At 40.2% G+C, this 24,279-nt stretch overlaps 1 protein-coding gene and 2 long non-coding RNA genes across 11 annotated transcripts in view; 1 reads left to right on the top strand and 2 right to left on the bottom strand.

Annotated features, from left to right (window-relative positions):
- The window catches only part of LMBR1 (limb development membrane protein 1), a 146,752-nt gene extending 122,744 nt beyond the window's left edge, over window positions 1-24,008 (bottom strand). For 2 of the 9 annotated variants that reach the window (XR_012007762.1, XM_072776823.1), the window contains exon 1: window positions 23,826-24,008. Coding sequence is in view for 6 of the 9 variants with exons in the window: in XM_072776823.1 (XP_072632924.1) it covers window positions 23,826-23,891 (66 nt within the window). In the remaining 3 variants the exon portion in view is untranslated. Of the gene's footprint in view, window positions 1-23,278; window positions 23,299-23,825 lie in introns of those variants that run through there. The other 7 variants (XR_012007761.1, XM_072776826.1, XM_072776822.1 and 4 more) reach the window with 6 other exon arrangements.
- LOC140604979 (uncharacterized) lies at window positions 154-6,910 on the top strand. Its single transcript, XR_012007765.1, has 2 exons — window positions 154-3,232; window positions 5,515-6,910. It is a non-coding gene; the product is annotated as an uncharacterized lncRNA (long non-coding RNA).
- Window positions 5,271-21,840, bottom strand: LOC140604978 (uncharacterized). Its single transcript, XR_012007764.1, has 3 exons — window positions 21,773-21,840; window positions 9,498-9,713; window positions 5,271-6,822 (listed from the first exon to the last, which is right to left on the bottom strand). It is a non-coding gene; the product is annotated as an uncharacterized lncRNA (long non-coding RNA).
- Window positions 24,009-24,279: the final 271 nt, after the last annotated feature.

Genomic DNA, 24,279 nt, shown 5'->3' with positions numbered 1-24,279 from the left:
ATGAATACAAAACCCTGACTGAAGTAAATTAAGACAGAAGAACTGGAAACAAAATGTATATATCTCTTTCTAGGAATTTTATGATAAAGGGAAGCAAAAGAAATGTGATGGGAACTGCTAAGAGAGTTTGCTTTTTTTTTTAAGATGAGAAAAGTTACACATAGTTGCAATAATAATCAGGTAGAGAGAAAAATTATTGATGCAAGAAAGAAAAAGGAGAAGTGCTAAAGCAATGTGTTTAAGGTGAGGAGCTAAAAATAAATGTATCCCTAGTCAGAAGGAAGAAGAGCAAAAGCAGGAGAGAACAGAACATTAATGTTCCATAGCAAGTAGGTAAGCAAACGTGTGGTAAAGCACAAAAATGCTCCCTTTTGATGGCTTCCGTTTTTCAGTGAACTTGAAGCAAGTTCCTTAAATAAGAGTTACACGTAGAGTGGAGACAGAAGTCACACAGGAGGATGACTCCATAAACAGAGAACAGAAGTGAGAGCCACAGTAAGATGAAATGGACTTCACAGTTCCAGGCAAGCCCAAGCCGAACCTCAGAGCTACACAGGAGGCCCACTGCTGATGCCCAACATGACAGCCTGGTTCTCGGATGCTGAGGAAGCTGCAGGTAAAAGCAGAGGCTTGAGGATTCTAAGAACTGCCCTATTTTCTCCTCCCCTCCTCCACAGCCTCTACTTGGGAGACTTGCACTGGGTATTACTCACTCACTCCTCCAATCACAGATCTGACTTGACGTCCACTGCCCAACTCCAAGCGCTCTGGCAGTGGTCAGTGAAGATCTTAACAGCCAAATTTCACTCTCACAATTCCACCTGACCTCTGAGTAGCCCCTTCTATTTCAGCAATGGTCCTCCTTCTCTGATTATTCACCCAGTCTCCACCACTAGCTTCCCTTTTCCTGCCAGCCTTTAAATATATTCTTCTAATACAAACAAAACAAAACATACTATTACTCTATGATTTCAAGGCCAAGCCAGAAAACTATTCTCAATCCACAATCTCTTCACTGGTAAACTAATCCGTTCCCAGGATTTTAACCATCAACCCCCAGAAATCCCTAGACCACAATTTGAAAATGCAAGGGAAAATGTAACTACTACTTTAGTTGGGAGTCTTCAATTCACTGTGAAAGAATAAATAAATGTAAACCAAATACATAATAATATGAATCTTTAAAAGTATCAAGATTACTCTAGTAAATAAGTGGGTTTATCATACTCAATGCTGTATACCCCTATACATCCATGTTCTGTCATCCCAATGTCCCAGACCCTCACAACTAGTAATCTGCTTTCTGTTTCTATGGATTTGCGTATTTCAGATATTTCATACAACTGAAAACATGCTGTTTTGTGTCCGGCTTCCTTCCTTAGCATGATATTTACAAGGTTCATCCATCTATAGTATGTACCATATATCATTCTTCCAGACTTTTACAAGAAAAATAAAACCCTATTTGATTAAAAATACACCGAATATTTCTTTGCCAGCAGCTCAAAGCATTCTTTTCAGATATATTTGCATATGTTCATTGTTTGTTTATAACTGCAACAAACCACCTTTCAAAGAGGTAAGAAAACAAAATACCAATGCTCTATCTCCAGAACAAGTAACATGACTTTGAAACACAAGCTGATATCCACTTTTATGTTATTAGCACCATCATGATAAATGGCCTTGTGTCCATCAACTTGTGTTTCAATAAGGGTAAAACAGAATTTCCTCATAAACAAGGAGCAAACATTCTATATTTCAAGATTATCACAGGAAGTAATATCAAGTTCATTAATGTCATCTACAATATTACACTCTATTACTTACTGAGACTTCAGATTCTGTATACTCTTACACTGTAAATCACCAACAAAGTTTCTCTAAAGCCCTTCTGAGACCTAGACTCCAGCAAAATGTAAAGGAAAGACAGCTTTATTTGAGAAGCTGGCACCAGAACCAGTTGTCACTCATTCTGTCCTTCGTGTTCTACACCCAAGCACAACTATTCTACCCACAAAGCCCGCCTCTTTTTGGACCCCCACAATACTCCTAGTTCACAATACTTTAGCACAACCACAGATTTCCATTAAACGTTTCATGTAAATTGTCTCCTAAACTTTTTATTATATATAGTTTAGGCACATTAAAGGTACTAATACAAACAGGAACTATCTTATATATCTCTTAAATCTTCCTTAGTGCCTAGATAAATAATTTTAAAATAAACTGAGTAAATTGGACTCCTTCCCAGTGCTGGTTCCTTCCCTTCATCAGGCACAATCAGGGCACAGGGAAGACATTTTGAATAGGACGAATGGTAGAAGTTTAAATTAGACTGGACTTGATTTTTCAATATGTGCGAGTAACCATAAGGCAATTGATAAGCCAAAGTTGTCACCAAAGGAAGGGAACACAGATCCAACACATGATCCTTGTAAGCATCAGTGAGAGACAATTAAACTGCTTTATAACTATTTCCTACCAAGTTTACTCACTCAATAAATAGTTAAGTACTGAGATCTAAGTGATATTAAGTCTTCCTTCCAGGAGAGGAATAGCTCTCCACTAATTCAGATCTTCTTTGATGTTTATTTCATCAGAGTATAGTTTTCCTCATATAGATCAAGTAAACGTTTTGTTAGCTTTATATCTAAGCACTTTTTTTCTTCATGCTAATGGTTTTTTGGAGGTTTTTTTGTTGTTGCTGTTTTAAAGATTTTATTTATTTATTCATGAGAGACCGAGAGAGAGAAACAGAGACATAGGCAGAGGGAGAAGCAGGCTCCCTGTCAGGACCTGGAGATCACACGCTGAACCAAAGGCAGATGATCAACCACTGAGCCACCCAGGTGCCCCATCTTCATGGTAATGTTAATAGACTTGTATTTTTAATTTCAAATTTCAATTTTTCATCCTGGTATACAGGACAGTAATGGACTTTTGTGTATTAATGTGGTATCTTAATATCCGGCTATAAACTCTTATTAATCCCAGTTTTGTGTTGTTGTTACTGACTTTTTGGGATTTTCTACCTAGACTATCATGTTATCTGAGAATGAAAACAGTCTGCTTTTTCTCTTTCCAATTTGTACACTTATCAGTTCCTTTCCTTTTCTCACTGCATTACCTAGGACGTCCAGTGCAGTGTTGAAAAGCAGTGAGAAGAGGGGGGATATCCATGCCTTGTTCCTGATCCTAGTGGGAAAGCTTCTGGTTTCTCATCATTAAGGTATGAAGTTAGCTGTAGATATTTTGTGGATGTTATCAAGCTGAGGAAGTTCCCCTCTATTCTTGGTTTATTGAGAGCTTTTTTCATAAAATGGGTGTTGGATTTTGTCAAATGCTTTCTCTGATACGATACTGATAGTATTATATGTTGTTCCTTCTTGAGTCTGTTGATACGATGGATTATACTAAGTGATCTTTGAATGTTGAACCAGCCCTAAATGCTTGGAATAAATTCCACTTGGTCATGGTGTATAATAATTCTTTTGATATGCTGTTGGATTTAGTTTGCTAATTTTTTTTTTTGCAGAACTGTGCATTTATACTCAACAAAAACTGATCTATAGCTTTCCTTTATTGCAAACTTTTCGTCCAATTTCAGTATTAAAGTAATGCCAGCCTCCTAGAATGTCCTGTAAGAGATTACAGAGAATTGCTATCACTTCTTCTTTAAATGACTGGTAGATTTCACCAATGAAACCATCTAGGAGGGGATCCCTGGGTGGCTCAGCAGTTTAGCGCCTGCCTTCGGCCCAGGTCGTGGTAGTCCTGGAGTCCCGGGATCAAGTCCTGCATCAGGCTATCTGCATGGAGCCTGCTTCTCCCTCTGCCTGTGTCTCTGCCTCTGTGTGTGTGTGTGTGTGTGTGTGTGTGTGTGTCTGTCTCATGAATAAATAAATAAATCTTTAAAAAAAAAAAAAAGAAAAGAAAAAAGAAACCATCTAGGACTGGTGTTTAGAAGGTCATTTGCTGGGCAGCCCTGGTGGCACAGTGGTTTAGCGCCGCCTGCAGCCGAAGGGCGTGATCCTGGAGACCCTGGATCGAGTCCCACGTCAGGCTCTCTGCATGGTGCCTGCTTCTCCCTCTGCCTGTGTCTCTGTGTGTGTGTGTGTGTGTGTGTGTGTGTGTGTGTGTGTCTATGAATAAATAAATAAATCTTAAAAAAAAAAAGGTCATTTGCTGATTCAGTTTCTTTAAAAGATACAGGCCTACCCAGATTGTTTCTTTTTTTTTTTTTTAAGATTTTATTTATTTATTCATGAGAGACACAGAGAGAGAGGCAGAGACACAGGCAGAGGGAGAAGCAGACTCCACACAGGGAGCCCAATGTGGGACTCAACCCTGGGACTCCAGGATCACTCCTTGAGTCGAAGGCAGACGCTCAATGGCTGAGTCACCCAGCATCCCTCTCATTCTAATACAGTTTATTTCTACCACTCCTTGATTCTTTCCTAAAGTTTCCATCTCTTTGCTTACATTATCCATCTGTTCTTCCACGTTGTACACTGTTTCCATTACAGCTCTTGGCATATTTATTAGTTATTTCAAATTGTGGTTATCGCCAAATCTCTGTCATATCTAAGTCTGCTTCTGGTACTTGCTTTGTCTCTTCCAACTGTATTTTTTGCCTTTTAGTTTGTCGTCATTTTTTGTTAAAAGTCAGACATTATATATAGGATAAAAGGAATTGGGGTAAATAGGTCTTCAGTGAGGTATTTCTGGCTGTGAGTCAGGCTGTTTACTGTTTGATGTAGCTGTAGGGACCAGAGGCTAGAATGTCCTTCCCTTTGCCTTTCATTTCCTCCAGGAACTTCCTCTTAAAGAGAGTCTGGGACTTGCAGTTTTAGCTGTAATCCCCTGTTCTATAGAAATCTGACAGACTAGTGGAAAGGGGTGGTTCTGGTAAAAAAACAATTTCCCTTGAGGACAAGCCTTTTGTCAAAGGTGAACAAAATGTTCTGGGCAGACAGAACATGAAGACTCCTAACTCTGGGAAACGAACTAGGGGTGGTGGAAGGGGAGGAGGGCGGGAGGTGGGGGTGAATGGGTGGCAGGCACTGAGGGGGGCATTTGACGGGATGAGCACTGGGTGTTATTCTGTATGTTGGCAAATTGAACTCCAATAAAAAATAAATTTATTATTAAAAAAAATGTTCTGGACATTTTCTAGAATGGTTACTTTCCCTCCCCCCCTCCACCTCCCCTCCACCCCCCCCCCACTCCTGTCTCTCCAGAAGCACAGGGGTTTTTTTGTGGTTGTTTTGTTTGTTTACCCTGAGAACCTAGCAGAGCTCCTAAAGTAAAACTCATTAAAGTGTGGGAGCATCCCTTAAGAAGACTGGACCTCTGGAGGTTCAAATTCTCTAGCTAATCCACACTAAGCCTCCATCAATTAATTGATTATAGCTAAGTGTTCCTACGAGTACTAGCTACTTAGCAGGTTTCTGCTATATAGGCTTTTGTTCTGGGTAAGCTGTGGTTCTCAGTATCTACCTCTCTTTCCAGATTTCAAGGCAGCAATGTGCCCTATAATCTCAATTCTCTGATGACTCTAAGAAGAGTGCGGATTTTCAAATTCTTCAGCTTTTCTTGCTGTTAGAGGATGGGAAGGATGATTTCCAAGCTCTTTTCAAGTTGAACTGGAAACCAAAAGTCATCTATGTTTTATGATTTTATCTCTTACTTTTAGGTCTTTGATTTACCTGGGAATTATTTTTGTGTATATGTGTATATGATGTAAAATACTGTTTTAAAAATAGTTTAGTCTCTGTGGGGAACTCTCTTTGGATTTCTCATTTGGCAGGTGCTTGGGAATCTCCCTCTAATATGCAGTCTCTGCATAGATTTAATCCAGATGAGTTATCCCAGGGCTTCTTTGTAATGTGTATTGTTTTACTTTTAATTTCAAATATAAATTTTTGGTTGACATAGTAAAAATTATTTTAATCCTTTTTTTAAAAAAACACAGGTGTAAGATCACAATGGAAAGTGCTTTCTCTCCCTTTTTTAATACTAAGTAGTTTGGAATGATCTGTCCTTTAATCTCTTAAAGTGCCTCCTAATTTTTTTTAAAAGAGAAAGGAATTCAGTTATTACAGTGTACCAATTAATATAAACATTCCCTACTATGCCAACTTAAAATAGAAAATAAGCATTACTTGTAAGAGGCTATTCAAACTGTGTCGTATATGTAACTATTTCTGTGCTTATCTTATGTATTTTTTGGCAGTTAGTTTAAAAAAAAGACTTCCTCCACCCTGGCACTGTTAACATTTCAGACCAAATAATTCCTTGTTGCCACAGGAGTCCTTTGCAACGTAGGAGTTTAGCATCATTTTGGTCCTCTACCCACTAGATACCAACACATAATCCGCCCCCCAGCAGTTAATAGTGCTATGTTTCCTTTGGAGACCCAGTTAAGAACCATCGGTCTAAGAAATGAATGTTGTATGTGGAAAAAGGAAATAATGTTTTGGAGACCCAGTTAAGAACCAACGGTCTAAGAAATGAATGTTGTATTTGGAAAAAGGAAATAACGTAAAAAATTTATTTGGTGTTAATTTTTACAAATGATGTAAATGTTCAAGTCAAGGTATTGTATCTAAATCTCTAAGGGATGACTTAAAAATTGTGTCAGAGATATACATGGATGTAGGGATCCCTGTGGCGCAGCGGTTTGGCGCCTGCCTTTGGCCCAGGGCGCGATCCTGGAGACCCGGGATCGAATCCCACGTCGGGCTCCCGGTGCATGGAGCCTGCTTCTCCCTCTGTCTGTGTCTCTGCCTCTCTCTCTCTCATTCTCTCTGTGTGTGACTATCATAAATAAAAATTAAAAAAAAAAAAAGAGATATACATGGATGTAATACAGATCTTAAGACCCCAGGGGTGCCTAGGTAGCTAAGTCAGTTAAGTGGCCGCCTCTTGGTTTCTGCTCAGGTCATGATCTTGGGGTCGTGAGATCAAGCCCCACATCTGGCTCCACACTCAGCATGGGGTCTGCTTGAGATCTCTCTCTCTCCCTCTATCCCTCCTCCTACTCACATGCTCGCTCTCTCATTCAAATAAATAAATAATCTTAAAAAAAAAAAAAAAGGGGGATCCCTGGGTGGCGCAGCAGTTTAGCGCCTGCCTTTGGCCCAGGGCGTGATCCTGGAGACCCGGGATTGAGTCCCACGTCGGGCTCCCGGTGCATGGAGCCTCCTTCTCCCTCTGCCTATGTCTCTGCCTCTCTCTCTCTGTGTGACTATCATAAATAAATAAAAATTTTTAAAAAAAGGACTCCCATCCAACTCTCCTCCATAGGCAATCTGTTGTTTTTCTAAGTGATTTCCATACTAGGAAATGTTTCATTTACCAACATTAACAATATATACTGACTACCCAATACAGAAGTTCAGAATTTACCTACTAAGCTTTCTGATACTGAGAATTTATACCAGTACAATGACTATTACCACTACTACCACTTCCACTTCTGACATTTATTATATTACTACTCCTTGTTACACTCTTGGGTAACTCTCTAAGAACTTAAATCTTTACTTTTTGCTTTATCAGCTTTTTACCAGAAGTGGAGCTGACAAGATCTTTCCTGTTCTTAAATTCTCTAGAAGTTGCTATTACTATTATTGTTGTTACTATTAACATCATCATCAGTAGTAAAGAAAACCTATTTAACAATAGAGAAATGATTCTCTTTAGTTTGTCATGGTTTAAGATAATGAGATAATGAAAATTTTAATGCATACAAGCCACTTTTTTGAAACAAACATAATTTAAATTCCCAGGAGTAAGATTATTGAATCATAGTATATAAATACTCTGTCATATTGCTTTCCAGCATGGTTATTAGAATATATTTTATTCATACAAAAAATTGTGTTACTTTTCCCAATTATATAAATAAAAATCCTTATCATTAAAAATTCAATGTATTCAGGGCCACCTGGCTGGCTCAGTCAGTAGAGCATGAGACTCTTGATCTCAGGGTTATAAGTCAGAGCCTCACATTGGGTATAGAGATTACTTTAAAAAAAAAAAAAAACTTTTAAAAAATTCAGCGTATTCAGGAAGAAGGTAAAAGGGTAAAAATATGAAACTCCACTACTCTGAAATAAGTACCTTCTTCCACACCTCTATGTATATCTACACATCTTAAATAATTTTAGTCAGATTATATACTTACTATTTTTATGTGGAAATATCTCACATTTTTTCTCTATTATTTTTGGCTTATAGTCCTACTGTTGTTACACACTCTCTCTGACAACTTTACCATTTCCTCAGGTAGCCTGCAGGAAAAACCACCTGGTGTATAGCTCTCCATCCCTGCTGGCTCCAAGTTATTCCCAGCGTGTGCAATCAGAGGTATAAGGTTAGTTCTCCTCATCCACCTGAAACTGATGTTCATATATGTGATATGGGAGTTCAGTTTCACATTGTGTCTCTGAATGGTGAGTGATTAGGCCCACACAGTTTATTAAATAAACCATCTTTTCCCACTGACAGTAACTGTTTTTGCTGTAGACTGATTACCAAGTACGCTAGGACACAGTTCTGACTCTCCATTATGATTCTTTGTTCTCCACGAAGACTCCTAACTCTGGGAAACGAACTAGGGGTGGTGGAAGGGGAGGAGGGCAGGGGTGGGGGTGAATGGGTGACGGGCACTAAGGGGGGCACTTGACGGGATGAGTACTGGGTGTTATTCTGTATGTTGGCAAATTGAGCACCAATAGAAAATAAATTTATTATTAAAAAAATTTTTTTAAATGATTCTTTGTTCTCTGCCAATTTCTGTAACAACAACATGCATTTTTTTTTAATAATAATGACCATATAGTGTATTTGCTCTCTGGGCAAATTTCTCTCTAGGAGTTTCATTTTTTATAATTTCCTAGGCTTGTTGCAGGTTTGTTTTTTTTTCTTTTTTTGAGGCAAAAATTTAAACAATCTTCCATATAAATTTTAAGATCATTTTTACTCAATTCCAAAAATAAAATAATAAAAACATTCTGGCTCTAATTGCAACTGCATTAAATATATAAATTAATTTTGGAAGAGTTAACTTCAGCATTTTTTTTGTCTTTTCCCTCCAGAAATGTGATTATCCTTTCATTTGTTACATCATGTTTCATACCCTTCATAAGATTTTAATGGTTTTCTGCATACAGTCTTTATTCCTTCTGTGTTTAGTTCTGTTTTAGTTTTTGTGTTAATGTGAATATTTTTCTTATTTTGACTTGTGGCTGGTGATTGCTAGTACAGAGAAAAGCTTTTGACTTCGGTATAGTTACTGTTTCTGGTCAATTTATCAAACTCCCTCATAATTTCAGAATCTCATGGTTTTCTAGTTATGTGATCATATCACTAGTTAAAAGAGATCACCTTCTTTTCCAATAATTATAATCAATATTAATTTTCTTATTAGCCTCCAAAATTCCCAGGATGTTGAAAATAATGTCTAATAATAATAATAGCAGACATACCTGTCTCTTTCCTCATGATAATGGAAATGGCTTTTGATTTTCCACAGTATAATGTTTCCTGTTGTTTTTTTGTTTAACAAATATTTAAGTAATTGTCATTAACTTCCATCTTATTTAGCATTTTTGTTAGAAATGGCTGCTTAATTTTATCATCATGCCCTTAGCCAAAGGCAGATGCTCAACCACTGAGCCACCCAAGGACTTTTTAGATATGACCTGAAAAACATAATACATGAATTTAAAAAATGATAAATTGGACAGGATTATAATTAAAAACTTCTGCTCTGTGAAAGATACTAGTAAGAGAAGAAGACAAGCCACAAGCTGGTAGGAAATTTGTACAAAACACACAGCCAACCAACAAAGAAGTTGAGTCTAAAATATAGAAAGAACTCTTAAAACTCAAAAAAATAAAAAGAATTTAAAAATGAGCTAGAAATCAGAAGAGTTGAGCAGCCTGGGTGGCTCAGCAGTTTAGCGCCACCTTCAGCCCAGGGCGTGATCCCGGAGACCCAGGATCGAATCCCACTTCGGGCTCCCTGCATGGAGCCTGCTTCTCCCTCTGCCTGTGTCTCTTCTGCCTTGCTCTCTCTCTGTGTCTCTCATGAATAAATAAATAAAATATTTTTTTAAAAAAGAAAGAAATCAGAAGAGTTATTAGCTCACCAAAGATATATTCCCCTTTCCTTACTATACACAAGAATTAACTCAAAGTAGATCACAGATATAAATGTGACACCTAAAATTATAAAATTCTTGGAAAAAAGTACAGGAGTCTTTATGACTTTGGTTGGCAAGGCCTTCTAGAATATGACATAAATACAAAAGTGACCAAAAAGGGGGTTCCTGGGTGGCTCAGTGGTTGAGCATCTGCCTTTGGCTCAGGTCATGATCCCAGGGTCCTGGGATTGAGTCCCACACTGGGCTCCCTGCAGGGAGCCCACTTCTCTCTCTGCCTGTGTCTCTGTCTCTCTGTCTCCCATGAATAAATAAATACAATCTTTTTAAAAAAATGATCAAAAAAATATTTTAGGTAAACTGTATTTCAACAAGATTAAAAACCTTTGTGGTACAATCAATAAAGTGAAAAGATGACCCACAGCATAGAAGAAAATATATGGAAGTCATGTGTTTGATAAGGGCATTATGTCCAAAATATATAAGGATTTCTTACAAATCAATAATAAGAAAATAACAGAAAAACCCAATTTGAAAAAGAACAAAGAATCTGAATAAACACTCCCCCCAAAGAAGATACACAAATGAACAAGAAGCACATGGAAGATGTTCAATATCACTAGTCATCAGGGAAATGAAAATCAAAACCATAATAAAGGGTGTGTGGCTGGTTCACTCAGTGTACAAATCTTGATCTTGGGGTTATAAGTTCAAGCCCTGCTGGCGTGTAGAGATTACTTAAATAAATAAAACTTTAACATAGACACACACACAATGAAATAACACTTTATACTCACTAGGATGACTAAAATTAAAAATCAAAATGACAGTTAATAACAAGTATTAAAGAGGATGTTGAGAAACTGAAACTCTCATACATTAGTGGTAAAAATGTGAAATGGTGTCTCAACTTTGGAAAATAGTTTGACAGTTCCTCAAAATATTCAACATAGAGGTATCATCATACAACCCAGCAATTCCACACAAGAAAAATGAAAACATACATCCACATAAAAACTTGTATATAAATGTTCACAGCAACATTTTTCATAAGAGCCAAAAAGTGGAAAAAACCTAAAGGTCCATCAACTAAAGAATGAATAAACAAAATGTGGCACATCCATATAATGAAATATTTTTTTTTAATTTTTTTTTATTTATTTATGATAGTCACAGAGAGAGAGAGAGAGAGAGAGAGAGAGGCAGAGACACAGGCAGAGGGAGAAGCAGGCTCCATGCACCGGGAGCCTGACGTGGGATTCGATCCCGGGTCTCCAGGATCGCGCCCTGGGCCAAAGGCAGGCGCCAAACCGCTGCGCCACCCAGGGATCCCTATATAATGAAATATTATTTGATCACAAAAAAGAATGGAATATTGATGCATGCAACAATATAGATGAATCCTGAAAACATCCTGCTAATTGAAAGAAGCTAGACACACCAAAAAACATATATTGCATGATTCAATTTATACAAAATATCCAAAATGGGCAAATTCATACGGACACAAAGATTAGTGGTTCCCTAGGACTGTAGAGAAGAGAATTCAGGGGTAAATGGAGAATGACTACTAATAGGTATAAGGTTTCTGCTAGAGACAAAAATATTCCAGGATTAGATTGTGGTGATGGCAACCCAACTCCTGAATACACTAAAAGCCACTGAAATGGGTGAATTATACAGCATGTGAATCATATCTCAGTAAAGCTTTAAAAAAAAAAAAAAAAACAGTTAAAAAAAAACAGTTGAGTTTGTTTTGTGAGGCATTTCCATGGCATCACACATGTGCTCTGGTGAGCACAAAATACATATACATATATGAACTGTTAAGTATAAATTGCATAATTTCAGTGATTCCACATGGGTTCAATGCTCTTACATTTGCATTTAAAACTAGTATTGCAGGGGATCCCTGCGTGGCTCAGTGGTTTGGCGCCTGCCTTCGGTCTGGTGCGTGGTCCCTGGGTCCCGGGATCAAGTCCCACATCCGGCTCTCTGCGTGGAGCCTGCTTCTCCCTCTGCCTGTGTCTATGTCTCTCTCTCTCTTTCTCTCTCTCTGTGTCTCTCATGAATAAATAAAATCTTTAAATAAATAAATAAAAATAAAAATAGTATTGCATTATTTTTATATACTAATAATGAAGCAGCAGAAAGAAATTAAGAAAATCCAATTTATAAGTGCAACAAAAATAATACCTAGGAATACGCTTAATGAAGGAGGGGAAAGACCTGTACTCTGAAAACTCTAAAACATTGATGAAAGAAACTGAAACAACACAAAAAATCGAAAGACATTCTATGCTTATGGATTATAAGAACAAATATTGTTAAAATTTTTATATTATTAAAGCAATCTACAGATATAATGCAATCCTTATAAAAATAATGTTTCACAGAACAATCCTAAAAATGTGTATGAAACCACCAAAGACCCTGAATAAACAAAGTAATCCTGAAAAAGAAAAAGAAAGCTGGACGTATCACAATTCCAGATTTCAAGAGAACATTCACGTCCAAGTTTTACTACAGAGCTGTAGTAATCAAAACTGTATGGTACTGGCACAAAAATAGACACAAAGATCAAAGGAACTGAATAGAAAACCCAGAAATAAACCCACAACTACATGGCCAATTAATTTTTAACAAAGGAGGCAAGAATATGCAATGGGAAAAACACAGTTTCTTCAACAAGTACTCTTGGGAAACTGGATAGCTACATGTATAAGAATAAAACTGGACCACTTTCTTAGGCCACACACAAAAATAAACTCAAAATGGATTAAGGATCTAAATGTGAGACCCAAAACCTTGAAAGACCTAGAAGAGGACACAGGCAGTAATTTCTATGGCATTGGCAATAGCAACATTCTTCTAGATATGTCTCCTGAGGCAAAGGAAGCAAAAGCAAAAATAAACTACTGGGACTACATCAAAATAAAAAGTTTCTGTACAGTAAAGGAAACAACCAACAAAACTAAAAGACAATCTATGTAATAGAAGATATTTGCAAATGATATATCTGATAAAGGTAAGTCTTTATTTAAAACCTTATACAACACCCAAAAAACAAATAATCCAATTAAAAAATGGACAGAAGTCATGAACAAACATTTCTCCAAAGAAGACATCCAGATGGCCAACAGACCTGAAAAGATGGTCAACATCGCTCATCAGGGAAATGCAAATCAAAAATCACATTAAGATGTCACATCACACCTGTCAGAATGGCTAAAATAAAAAACACGAGAAACAAAAAGTGTTGGCATATGGAGTAAAATAAAAAACCCTTGGGCACTGTGGTGGGAATGCAAACTGGTGTAGCCATTGTGGAAAACAGTTATGGAGGATCCTTAAAAAAATAAAAAATAGGGGACGGGGCGCCTGGGTGGCTCAGATGGTTAGGCATCTGCCTTCAGCTCAGATCGTGATTTCTCGGTCCTGAGATCAAGCCCCATGTCAGGCTCCTGGCTCAGTGGGGAGCCTACTCCTCCCTCTGCCTCTGTCTCTGCCCTGTTCATGCGCTCTCTCTCCCTCTGTATCTCTCTGTCTCAAATGAATAATTTTTTTTAATCTTTAAAAATAAAAAATAAGGGACGTCTGAGTGGCTTAGCAGTTTAGCACCTGTCTTCAGCCCAGGGCATGATCCTGGAGTCCCTGGATCGAGTCCCATGTAGGGCTCCCTGCATGGAGCCTGCTTCTCCCTCTGCCTGTGTCTCTGTCTCTGCCTCTCTCTCTCTCCCTCTCTCTCTCTCTCTTGAATAAATAAATAAAATAAATAAATAATAAAAATAGAACTACCCTTCGATCTGGGTATTACCCAGAGAATATAAAAATACTAATTTGAAGGGATATATGCACCCCTATGTTTACTGCAGCATTGTCTGCAATAGTCAACTATGAAAGCAGCCCAAATGTCTATGGACTGACGAATGGAAAAAGATGTGAGACAGACATAATGGAATATTACTTAGCCATAAAAAAGCATGAAATTCTGCCATTTGCAAGAGCATGCATGTATCTAGAGAGTATAATGCTAAGGGAAATAAGTCAAAGAAAACAAATATCACATGAGTTCACTCACATATGGAATTTAAGAAACAAAACAAATGGACAAAGGAAATAAAGAGACAAATCAAGAAACTACTCAACTACAGAGAACAAACAGATGGTTGCCAGGGAGGAGATGAGTGAAATACATGAGGGGATTAACACACTTAACTTGATGAGCACTGGGTAATACATGGAATTGGTGAATCATTATATTGTATACCCCAAACTAATATAACACAGTAACTATACTGGAATTAAAATAGTTTTTTTTTTTTTTTATTTAGGATAACATTGAACACTAAACAAAAAGCACCACAGCAATTTAGGGGAAAAACACATAATAAAAGAAAAAGCTTTATATTTTAGTTTTGGTTTTTGTGTTGTTGTTTTTTTGTTTTTTTGTTTTTTGGTTTTTTTTATTCATGAGAGACACAGAAAGAGGCAGAAACACAGGCAGAGAGAGAAGCAGGCTTCCCACAGGGAGCCTGATGCTAGACTTGATGCCAGGACAGGACCCCAAGATCACAATCTGAACCAAAGGCAGACATTCAACCACTGAGCCACCCAAGTGCTCAAGTACTAAAATACTTTTAACAGCATTTTTTTCCTGCTTTTTGAATAAAGAATCTGTATTTTCATTTTGAATTGGGCTTCCAAAATTATGTAGCCAGCCCTGGAACATATTTAAAAGCTACTACATGGAACTTCCTGGAGTGTAAGTACAGAAGCAAAAGCAAAATATGAACATGAAGAAAAAATTTCCCATCACCTTGCTCTTTCATTTTCTAGATGTCCTTCAAGTTAACAAAGTTACATCAAGTGCTCTTGGTAACTAGAACTCTGAAACTCATTCAAAAATCATCTATTCTTAAAAAAACTTAATTCAATACATCAAAGTCAACAGAAATAATAAATCCCAAGGTACTAAGTAATGATCACATCTCTAGTACCATGCCAAGCACTTTCCCAGCATTATCTCACTTAACTCTCACATCTTTAAGGTGATGTTATAATTCCCATTTTCATGGACAAGAAAATTAAGATTCCAAGAGATTAAGCAACTTGCCCAGTATCACACAGCTACTAAATAGGAAAGATATGACTGGAACCTACACTGCCCTGTTCCAAACCCAACAAATCTGCCTCCTTGTTCAGCTTTCAGTACTGCTGTGCAATAAAGAGAAGCTCAGGTTGTCAATAAAATATAAAGGTTAAAATTTGGGGTTTTGAAAAAAAGAATTAACTACGAATAAAAACAGTACAGGCCTAATACATCTGATACTCAAATAACATCAACAAACTCATAGATCAATCCCATAGAATCACTATAGAAGCATGAATTAGTATGCTAGTGAAACAACCCTCCTTGCAGTCTTAGATGCTCAGCTTTTTGTCAAATTCCATATTTAGTTATGGTGCTCTTTGAAAGATATAGACATAGATCGGAGGAAAATTAAAACAATGTTAGATGAATGACTTCTAAAGGCCAAAAACTGTACTTTAAAGGGTATGGGAGAGGCACCTGGGCAGCTCATTCAGTAAGTGTCTGACTCTTGGTTTTGGCTCCAGGCATGATCTCCAGGTCATGAGATCGAGCCCTTCATCAAGCTCTTTACTGGGAGCCTGCTTAAGATTTTTTTCTCTTCCTCTGCCCCCAACCCCCTGCTCACTCTTACCCTCTCCCTCACTCTAAAAAATTAATTAATTATAGGGTATGCAGAATATTCCTGAATCCTAAGCCCCGACGAAGATATACAAAAAATTTGATTTATTAATTAAATATCAGAATAACTAACAATTCTATCTAGAAAATCTATGACCTACACAACTGAAACACTACAAGCTTTTTGCCTTTTTTTCTTTTTTAAGATTTTGTTTATTTGAGAGAGAGAGAGAGAGAGAGAGAGCGCACACAAGCAGGGGGAGCAGCAAGCAGAGGGAGAGGGAGAAGCAAGCTTCCTGTTGAGCAGGCAGCCCAATGCAGAGCTCAATCTCAGGACCCTGGGACCATAACCTGAGCTGAAAGGCAGACACTTAACCCACGGAGCCACCCGGATGCCCCCAAAACACTACAAGTTTTATCATCAGTCCTGCCACCAAAAGACCCACAAAGAAAAGAAAATGGGGATCCCTGGGTGGCGCAGCGGTTTAGCGCCTGCCTTTGGCCCAGGGCGCGATCCTGGAGACCCGGGATCGAATCCCACGTCGGGCTCCAGGTGCATGGAGCCTGCTTCTCCCTCTGCCTGTGTCTCTGCCTCTCTCTCTCTCTCTCTGTGTGACTATCATAAATAAATAAAAATTTAAAAAAAAAAAAAGAAAAGAAAATGATATTGTATTCCCTCTCCAACTTCAATTTCCCCTCACACAATTTGTGCAGTTCCTGCAAATTTAATTCCACAAAGCTTTTTTAAAACAAAAAATTAAAAAAAATTAAATAAAAATAAAACAAAAAATTGGGATGCTTGGGTGGCTCAGTTGGGTGAGCATCTGCCTTCAGCTCAGGGCATGATCCTGGTCCTGGGATCGAGTCCCACATCGGGCTTCCTGCGAGGAGCCTGCTTCTCCCTCTCCCTGGATCTCTGCCTCTCTCTCTGTGTCTCTAATGAATAAATAAATACAACCTTAAAAATAAATATATAAAAAACAAAAAATTCTGGCATCCTCAAATTTCAAGTCATTCCTGGTGGAGATGGGTCAGCAATGAAAAAACAAACTGAGTGCTCGCTTCAGCAGCACATATACTAAAAAAAAAAAAAAACAAAAAAAACAAACTGAGATGACAGGGAAATAGTTTTTATGATGTCATCTTGGGAAGGCAAATTTAAGCTGCAGAAGGCACCCCACTACTGTCTGTGGAGGCAGTAGGAGAACGGGTACAGAAAAGATACCAGGTGCTCTGACATGGATTCATCACGCAAAGAGCTAAGGTTCTACACCCCAACATCTGGGAAAGGACACCCACAGCGTCTCTCACCTCCAGCACACAAGTTCTTCTGTGCCAGTAGAAAGATAGTGAGAAGCTGGGTCCCAGGAGTCAACAACCCTGAGCCAAAAATCAGAAGGATGTCTGGATAGAAGGACAGATAAAAGGACAGAAGAACAGATAATAATGCATATTATTCAAAACAATCCAAAATGCATTACAAGGATCCTACTGAAATTCTAGGAAACAAGATTCCAAAGATTCTAACACACCAGATAACAGATATCAACAGTGTAAAATTAAAATTTATTGTCTTTATTACGTGCCCTTTCTGAATTATTCCATCTTAAGTGTTAAAACACAAGGGCTTTCAAAGATAAATTCTGAACTTTATCACCTTGTGTCTGTTTTTTTTCTTACAATGCCTTAAGTTCCTTGAATTACATTACCACCACGGTTTTCAGAAAATCAACCTATATTACTACATTTGGATATAATCTTCAAAACCTTAACATCATGAGTGAATATCTACAATTCTACAAATACTGTAGAGAATAAAACAAAGTACACAGCTCTCAGAGATTTTATATTCTATCCTACTGTATGCCATTAGCTTGGAAATAAAAGGAAAACTAACACTAGAAATCGTGCTGAAATGACATGACAATTCTTTGGATGCCTATACGTCTTAGGAAATATACTTCCAGTTATCACTTAAGACGGAAATAACAAGAAAAAACATCTCGCATGCAATTAGAAATCCCTCAGTCTCCTTCAGCCTTCAGCACATAACTAGAGAGAAGTGAGATATACTCACAAGGAGAACTGTGAAGGTCAAAGCCTCCTGATGAAGGATTCTGAGTGGCTGGCTGCTCTAACTAATTACCACAAACTTAGTGACTTAACACAAATTTATTAGCTCATAGTTCTAAAGGTCACAAATCCAACATAGGTATCACTGGGCTAAAATCAAGATGTTAGCAAGGCTAGTTCCTTCTGGAGACTCTAGGGAGAATCCATTTCCTTGACTTTCCAGCTTCTGGAGGCCAATTCACTTTCCTTGACTTATCTTAAAAGTGCTTCACTCTACCCTCTGCTGGTTCTCACATCTTCTCTAACTCTGACTCTCCCATCTCCGTCTTATATGGATCCTTGTGATTATACTGCACTCACCCAGATACTCTAGGACAATCTCTCCCTTAAGGTAATCACATCTGCAAAGTCCCTTCTGCCACGTATGATAACAATGGGTTCCAGAGATTACCACATGAACATCTTAATGGGCTACTGTACCACCTACCAGGGGAAATTCATTTAACCCAGTTTATCAAAATCAAATACAAAGAATCCTCTATACCTCTATCCCATTCCTTTCCACTCACTTATGTTATAAAATCTATATATGTCAGCTATTGGATTTGTATCTACTACACCATTCCACTCTAAGACTTCATGGACCACACTGAGAAAAAGAAAAGCAGCCCTGACACCTGGAAGCTGGCCTGCTACTATCAGCTGGGCCTTGTTGTTGCTATAAACTGGCTAGCAGCTCAGAGTGAGGCATTCACGGCTGGCCTTGATGTTTCTTCTCTTGAAAATAAACAAGTGCAGAGCACAGTAACATCAGAGATGGGCACTCTGTGACCATAATGGACAAACAATAAACAACACCACCGTAATCAAGCCTGAACAAAGCAAAAAAAAAAAAAAATTCCAAATCATAAAATTGACCAAATATTTCCCCACTATGGCTTATATGAATGACTTGCTTCTTTACCAACTACTTTTAACTTCACCCCACCCTGACTTCTCTCCTCCTACATAAGATTAAGATACTCAATCATAGAATTATCTCTGCTTCTTAACAGCATCCAATACAGATCAAAGCCCCATCTCCTTAAACCTTTCCAAATCACCCAACACAAGCCCAAATCCTATTTTTAGAAGTTCCTTTTAAGGCTCTTTTATTGAAACACCCTATAGTTCCCGATGGTACACATTTTTTCTTACTGCAACATGCAATCAACCCAACTTGTCCAACCACATACATATACAGGTATATTCCCAGTGGTCTTTGGCTGGAGGGCAGTGACAAAGCCCAGAGAAGTCTACAGACCTCCAGACAACTGCATTCCAAATTTCAGTACAAGATTAATGATTGGCTCCCATCTTCTGCCCAACCCCTATTCTCAAGATGCAAGGGCTAAAGTTTTTATCTGCAGCACAAAGAGTAAGTCATGGAGATGAAGGCAAGACCCTGGTAGAAAAAGGCAGGTAACCCCCCACCCCCACCCCAGGGAAGCAGTAGAGAGAGGATGATTCCTGGCATCTCCATTATTTTCCCATTCTATTTGGCCAAAAGGAAGCAAAGTAAATTAGAGGGCCCTAAAATCTCTACTGTTGTAAAAGTCCTAGTGAATCCCAGAACTGTTCTCAAACATACTACAGCCAAGTTAGGGAGCTTAAACCATAGCGAGAAAAAGGAAGAATTCAAATTGTGCAGCTAGACCTCAAAATTCCCTGCCAGCTAATTTCATAGGTTCTCTTTGGTCCTTTCATTAGCCTTACCACAAGTATTTTATGTACCCAACCTAGTTGGATCCCACATAACCCTGTTATGGTAGAGATTTAAATTTTATAGGACTGTAAATACAGTACAGGCTGTGAAATCAGCCTGCCTGGATTTAAAGTCTGGTTCCATCCATGCTGACTGTGCCACCTTGGCCACATGCTGTGCTTATTGGGAGACTCAAGTTAGATACCTAGTAAGCATAGGAAGCACTCAATAAATGTTATTTATTAATTTAGTGACGGAATTACAGGGATTTTTTGGTACAGTTATATATTAATCTGTGACCCTTTTAAAGTAATAGCTCTATCGGTGGCACCAACGTAAGAAAACCACTTGGAGGATACCAACTAAGTAAATGCACCTTAAAAACATATACCAGGGCTGGTTAAGCGACCGGCTCTTGATCTCAGCTCAGGTCTGAACTCAGGGTTGTGAGTTCAAGCCCCATGTTGGGCTCTGTGCTAGGCCTGGAACCTACCTAAAAAAAGAGAGAGATGGGCAGCCCGGATGGCTTAGCGGTTTTAGCACCGCCTTCAGCCCAGGGCCTGATCCTGGAGACCCTGGATCGAGTCCCACATCAGGCTCCCTGCATGCAGCCTGCTTCTCCCTCTGCCTGTCTCTACCTCTCTCCCTCTCTCTCTCATGAATAAACAAAATCTTAAAAAAAAAAAAAAAAAAAGAATGGATCAAAGACCCCAAATGTTAAGAGTTAAAACTATAAAACTCTAAGAAGAAAGCATAGGTAGGTATCTTCATGACATTGGATTTGATGATGATTTCTTGAATATAACACCAAAAGCATAAGCAAAAAAGAAAAAATGCATAAAATGAACTTCATCAAAATTAACAATTTCTGTGCATCAAAGAACACTATCAATAGAGTAAAAAGACAACCCACAGAATGGGAAGAAATATTTGAAAATCTGACATTTAATGAGGGACTAATATCCAGAATATATAAAGAACTTCTGAAAGTCAACAACAAGTCAATTCAAAAACAGGCAAAGTCGGTGTCCATTGAAAGATGAATGGATAAAGAAGATGTGGTATATGTATACAATGGAATATTACTCGGCCATTAGAAACGACAAATACCCACCATTTGCTTCGATGTGGATGGACCTGGAGGATATTATGCTGAGTGAAGTAAGTCAATCGGAGAAGGACAAACATTATATGGTCTCATTCATTTGGGGTATATAAAAATTAGTGAAAGGAAATAAAGGGAAAGGAGAGAAAATGAATGAAAATATCAGTGAAGGTGACAAAACATGAGAGACACCTAACTCTGAGAAATGAACAAGGGGTAGTGGAAGGGGAGGTGGGCGGGGGGTTGGGGTGACTGGGTGATGGGCACTGAGGGGGGCACTTGGTGGGATGAGCACTGGGTGTTATGCTATATGTTGGCAACTTGAACTCCAATTTAAAAACTTAAAAAAAAAAAAGGGCAAACTACTCAAACAAATATTTCTCCAAAGAAGATACACAAATGATCAGAAAGCACATAAAATAATGCTCAACATCACTAATCATATGGGAAATGCACATAAAGGCCAAGATGAGATACCATTACACATCCATTAGGATAACTATTATTCTGTAAAACAACAGAAAATAACCTGTGTTGGTGAAGAAACTGGAATCCTGGAGCACTGCTAATGGGAATGTGAAATGACACAACCACTGTGGAAAACAGCATGGCAGTTTTTCAAAAAATTAAACAAAAAATTACCAAGTGATCTCACAATTCCACTTCTGAGTATGCATATATCAAAAAAATATTGAATGCAAAGTCTCAAAGAGATATTTCTACACCCATGTTCACAGCAGCACTATTTACAAAGACCAGGAAACAACCCAAATGTCCACTGATGAATGAATGGATAAACAAAATGTCATATGTCCATACAAGTGAATATTATCCAATGCCAAAAAGGAAAAAAAATTCTGACACATGCTACAAAATGCATGAAACCTTGAAAACATTATGCTGAGTGAAATAAGCCAGACATGAAAGGACAAATACTGTACAATCCTACTTATATGAGATACCTGGGATAGTCAAATTCATAGAGATTGAAAGAATGATGGTTACCAAGAGCTGGAAGGAGAAAGGAAAGGAGTTCCGTTTGGAATGACAGCAAAGTTCTAGAGATGGGCAGTGGTGACGGTTGCACAATGATGTGAATGTACTTAAGCCACTGGACTATACACTTAACAATGTCAATCATAAGCTATGCATATTTTATCAGGAAAAAAAAGGTAAAACTTCTAGCATTACATGGTAAAACCAAAAAAAAAAAAAGGTTAATTAAAAGAATCAGCAACAAGTCATAGAGAAAACTCAAATATTTATATTCACTCTGAATATGAATAATTTGAAAACAGAATGCCAAAGACTAGAACCCTAATGAGCCTGTTCAGTGTCTGTAGAGCCTCTGTAGAGGGTGAAGTACATTCATCACCCAGGGGTGCTGGCTCAGAGGAAGCCGGATGACAAGGGACAGAACTAAAGAACTTTAAAATCAGCACCAAAACTATGTTGTTTTCACAGTAGCAGAGGTAACAAAGCACCTGACTACTATAACATGGGTCCCTTTCTCAATCCAATGACAGAACATCTAATTAACTAAAAAGTAAAGCCAAAAAGCAAACAGATCGATAGAACAGCATGGATTACAAAATTAACCTGACAATTATAGTTACCCAATTCATGACAAAGGTCGTATGTGCTAAAGTGACAGGACATCCAGATGGGAAAAAACGACTCCTACCTCAAAACACACACAAAATAAATTCCAGATGAACTGCAGCTCTAAATGGGAAGAGTAAATCAGAGAATATCTTCATAATCTTGGAGTAGGCACAGATTTCTTAAACAGGAAAGTACTGACCATATAAGAAGATTTTTTGATCAAGTGAACCATATAAAAATTGAGAAAAAAATTAAGAATTTCTGCTCATCGGAGGATATCGAGTAGTTTAAGCACCCACAAAATGGAAAAAACACAAAAACATTTTCAATACATATACCTGACCAAGGTATCATATTCAATATATAAAGAAATCGCGCAGGTCAATATTTAAAGAGATTAGAAGGAGAATTTAAAAATGGGGGAAAGATTTGAAGACGCTTCACAACAGAGTTCCAATGACCCTAAGTCTATGACGAGGTACTCAAATTCATTCATCAGGGAAGCGCAAATGCTCTTCCTAGGCAACAAACAGGATGACACGCTGACTACAACGGCTTGCGTCTAGAAAAGCACAGAAATGCCAGGTGTGCGTACGTTAGAGAAGCGAGCGACGCCGCCGCCGAGGAGCGGTCCCCAGCCGTCCCCAGCGCCCCGCTCCCCGGCGCGGTCCCGCACACCCCGGAAACGCCCACAGCGGCCGCAGCCCGAGCCTCAAACCAGCGAGGGCGCCCGTCCCGCCACAGCCACGCACGCGCCGCCCCAGGACGGCTCCGTCCTCCAGGTGACGGCTCGGCAGCGGGATCCTCCACTCCCCACACCCAGGGCCGCGGCAAGAGGCGACCGTCCGGCCGACCGTCTCTACCTGCCCCCAGGCTGCGGCCGACGAGCACGAGCAGGTGAGCCTCGGCAGGTGCGGGGCCCCGAGGCCGGCGGCAGGACCCAACGGGGAACCGGAGCAGCCGCCCCGCAGCACCGCGGCCCGGGCCCACACCGCCGCTCTCCCCACCCCTACGGCGCGGGGCGGGGGGTCTGAGAGCCGCCGGGGCCACCAGCCGGGCGGCCGACGCTCGGCTCTGCACCCGGGCGCCGGGAGGGCCCGCAGGCTCGCGGGTCTGCGGGGCCGGCGTCCGCCCCCCGCTCCGACGCGGGCGCCGAGGGGACGGCGCGGGCGACCGCCTCGGGCGCTCCTCCCCGCGCGGAGGTCAGCTCGCCCGACGGCGCGGCGCCCCCCGAGCTCCGGGGCCGCGGGGGCGGCGTGTGGCCCGCACGAAGGGGGAGGGGCGCGGCGGGGGCGTGGCCGAGGGCGAGGGCGAGACCTGGGCACGGGGCGTGGGGGGCCGCCAGCGCGCTCGGGCAGGGGCGCGGGAGGCGGGGAGGGCCCGGGGCCTCGGGGGCGGGGGCCGGCTCACCGTGGACTCCCGCACTTGGCTGTGGAAGTGCTGCTCCCGCGCCGACACCTCGTCCTGCCCTTCCATCCTCCCTCATGCCCGCCGCCGCGCCGCCCGCGTCCGCGCGCTCCGCCGCACCATCGCCCGCCGGCCGGGGACGGGAGCCGACTGACAGCGGGCCGCCGCAGGGTGGGCGACCGCGACCCCCGCCGCCGCCTCAGGCAAAGCCGCTCGGGCTGCGGAGGGCGGGCGCGGGGCGGGGCCGGGGCGGGACCTGACGTCAGAGGAAGGCGCTTCACGTCAGAGGAGCGCGCCGCGGCGTCTGCGAACGGGAGCCGCCGAGGGGCGGGACCTACCGGGGTGGGAGGCGGGGCCACGCCCCACGCCCCCAGGAAGTGGAGGCCTGAGCTCGGCTGTGAGGACCAGTCCCGATCCGGGTGGGGACGCGGCGGCGGTTTGTACCTCCCTCAGGGCT

The sequence above is a fragment of the Canis lupus genome, chromosome 15 (genome assembly GCF_048164855.1).
Source record: "Canis lupus baileyi chromosome 15, mCanLup2.hap1, whole genome shotgun sequence".
Classification (NCBI taxonomy): domain Eukaryota; kingdom Metazoa; phylum Chordata; class Mammalia; order Carnivora; family Canidae; genus Canis; species Canis lupus.
Note: the sequence above shows the minus strand (reverse complement) of the source record. Positions and strands in the feature narration are given on the sequence as shown.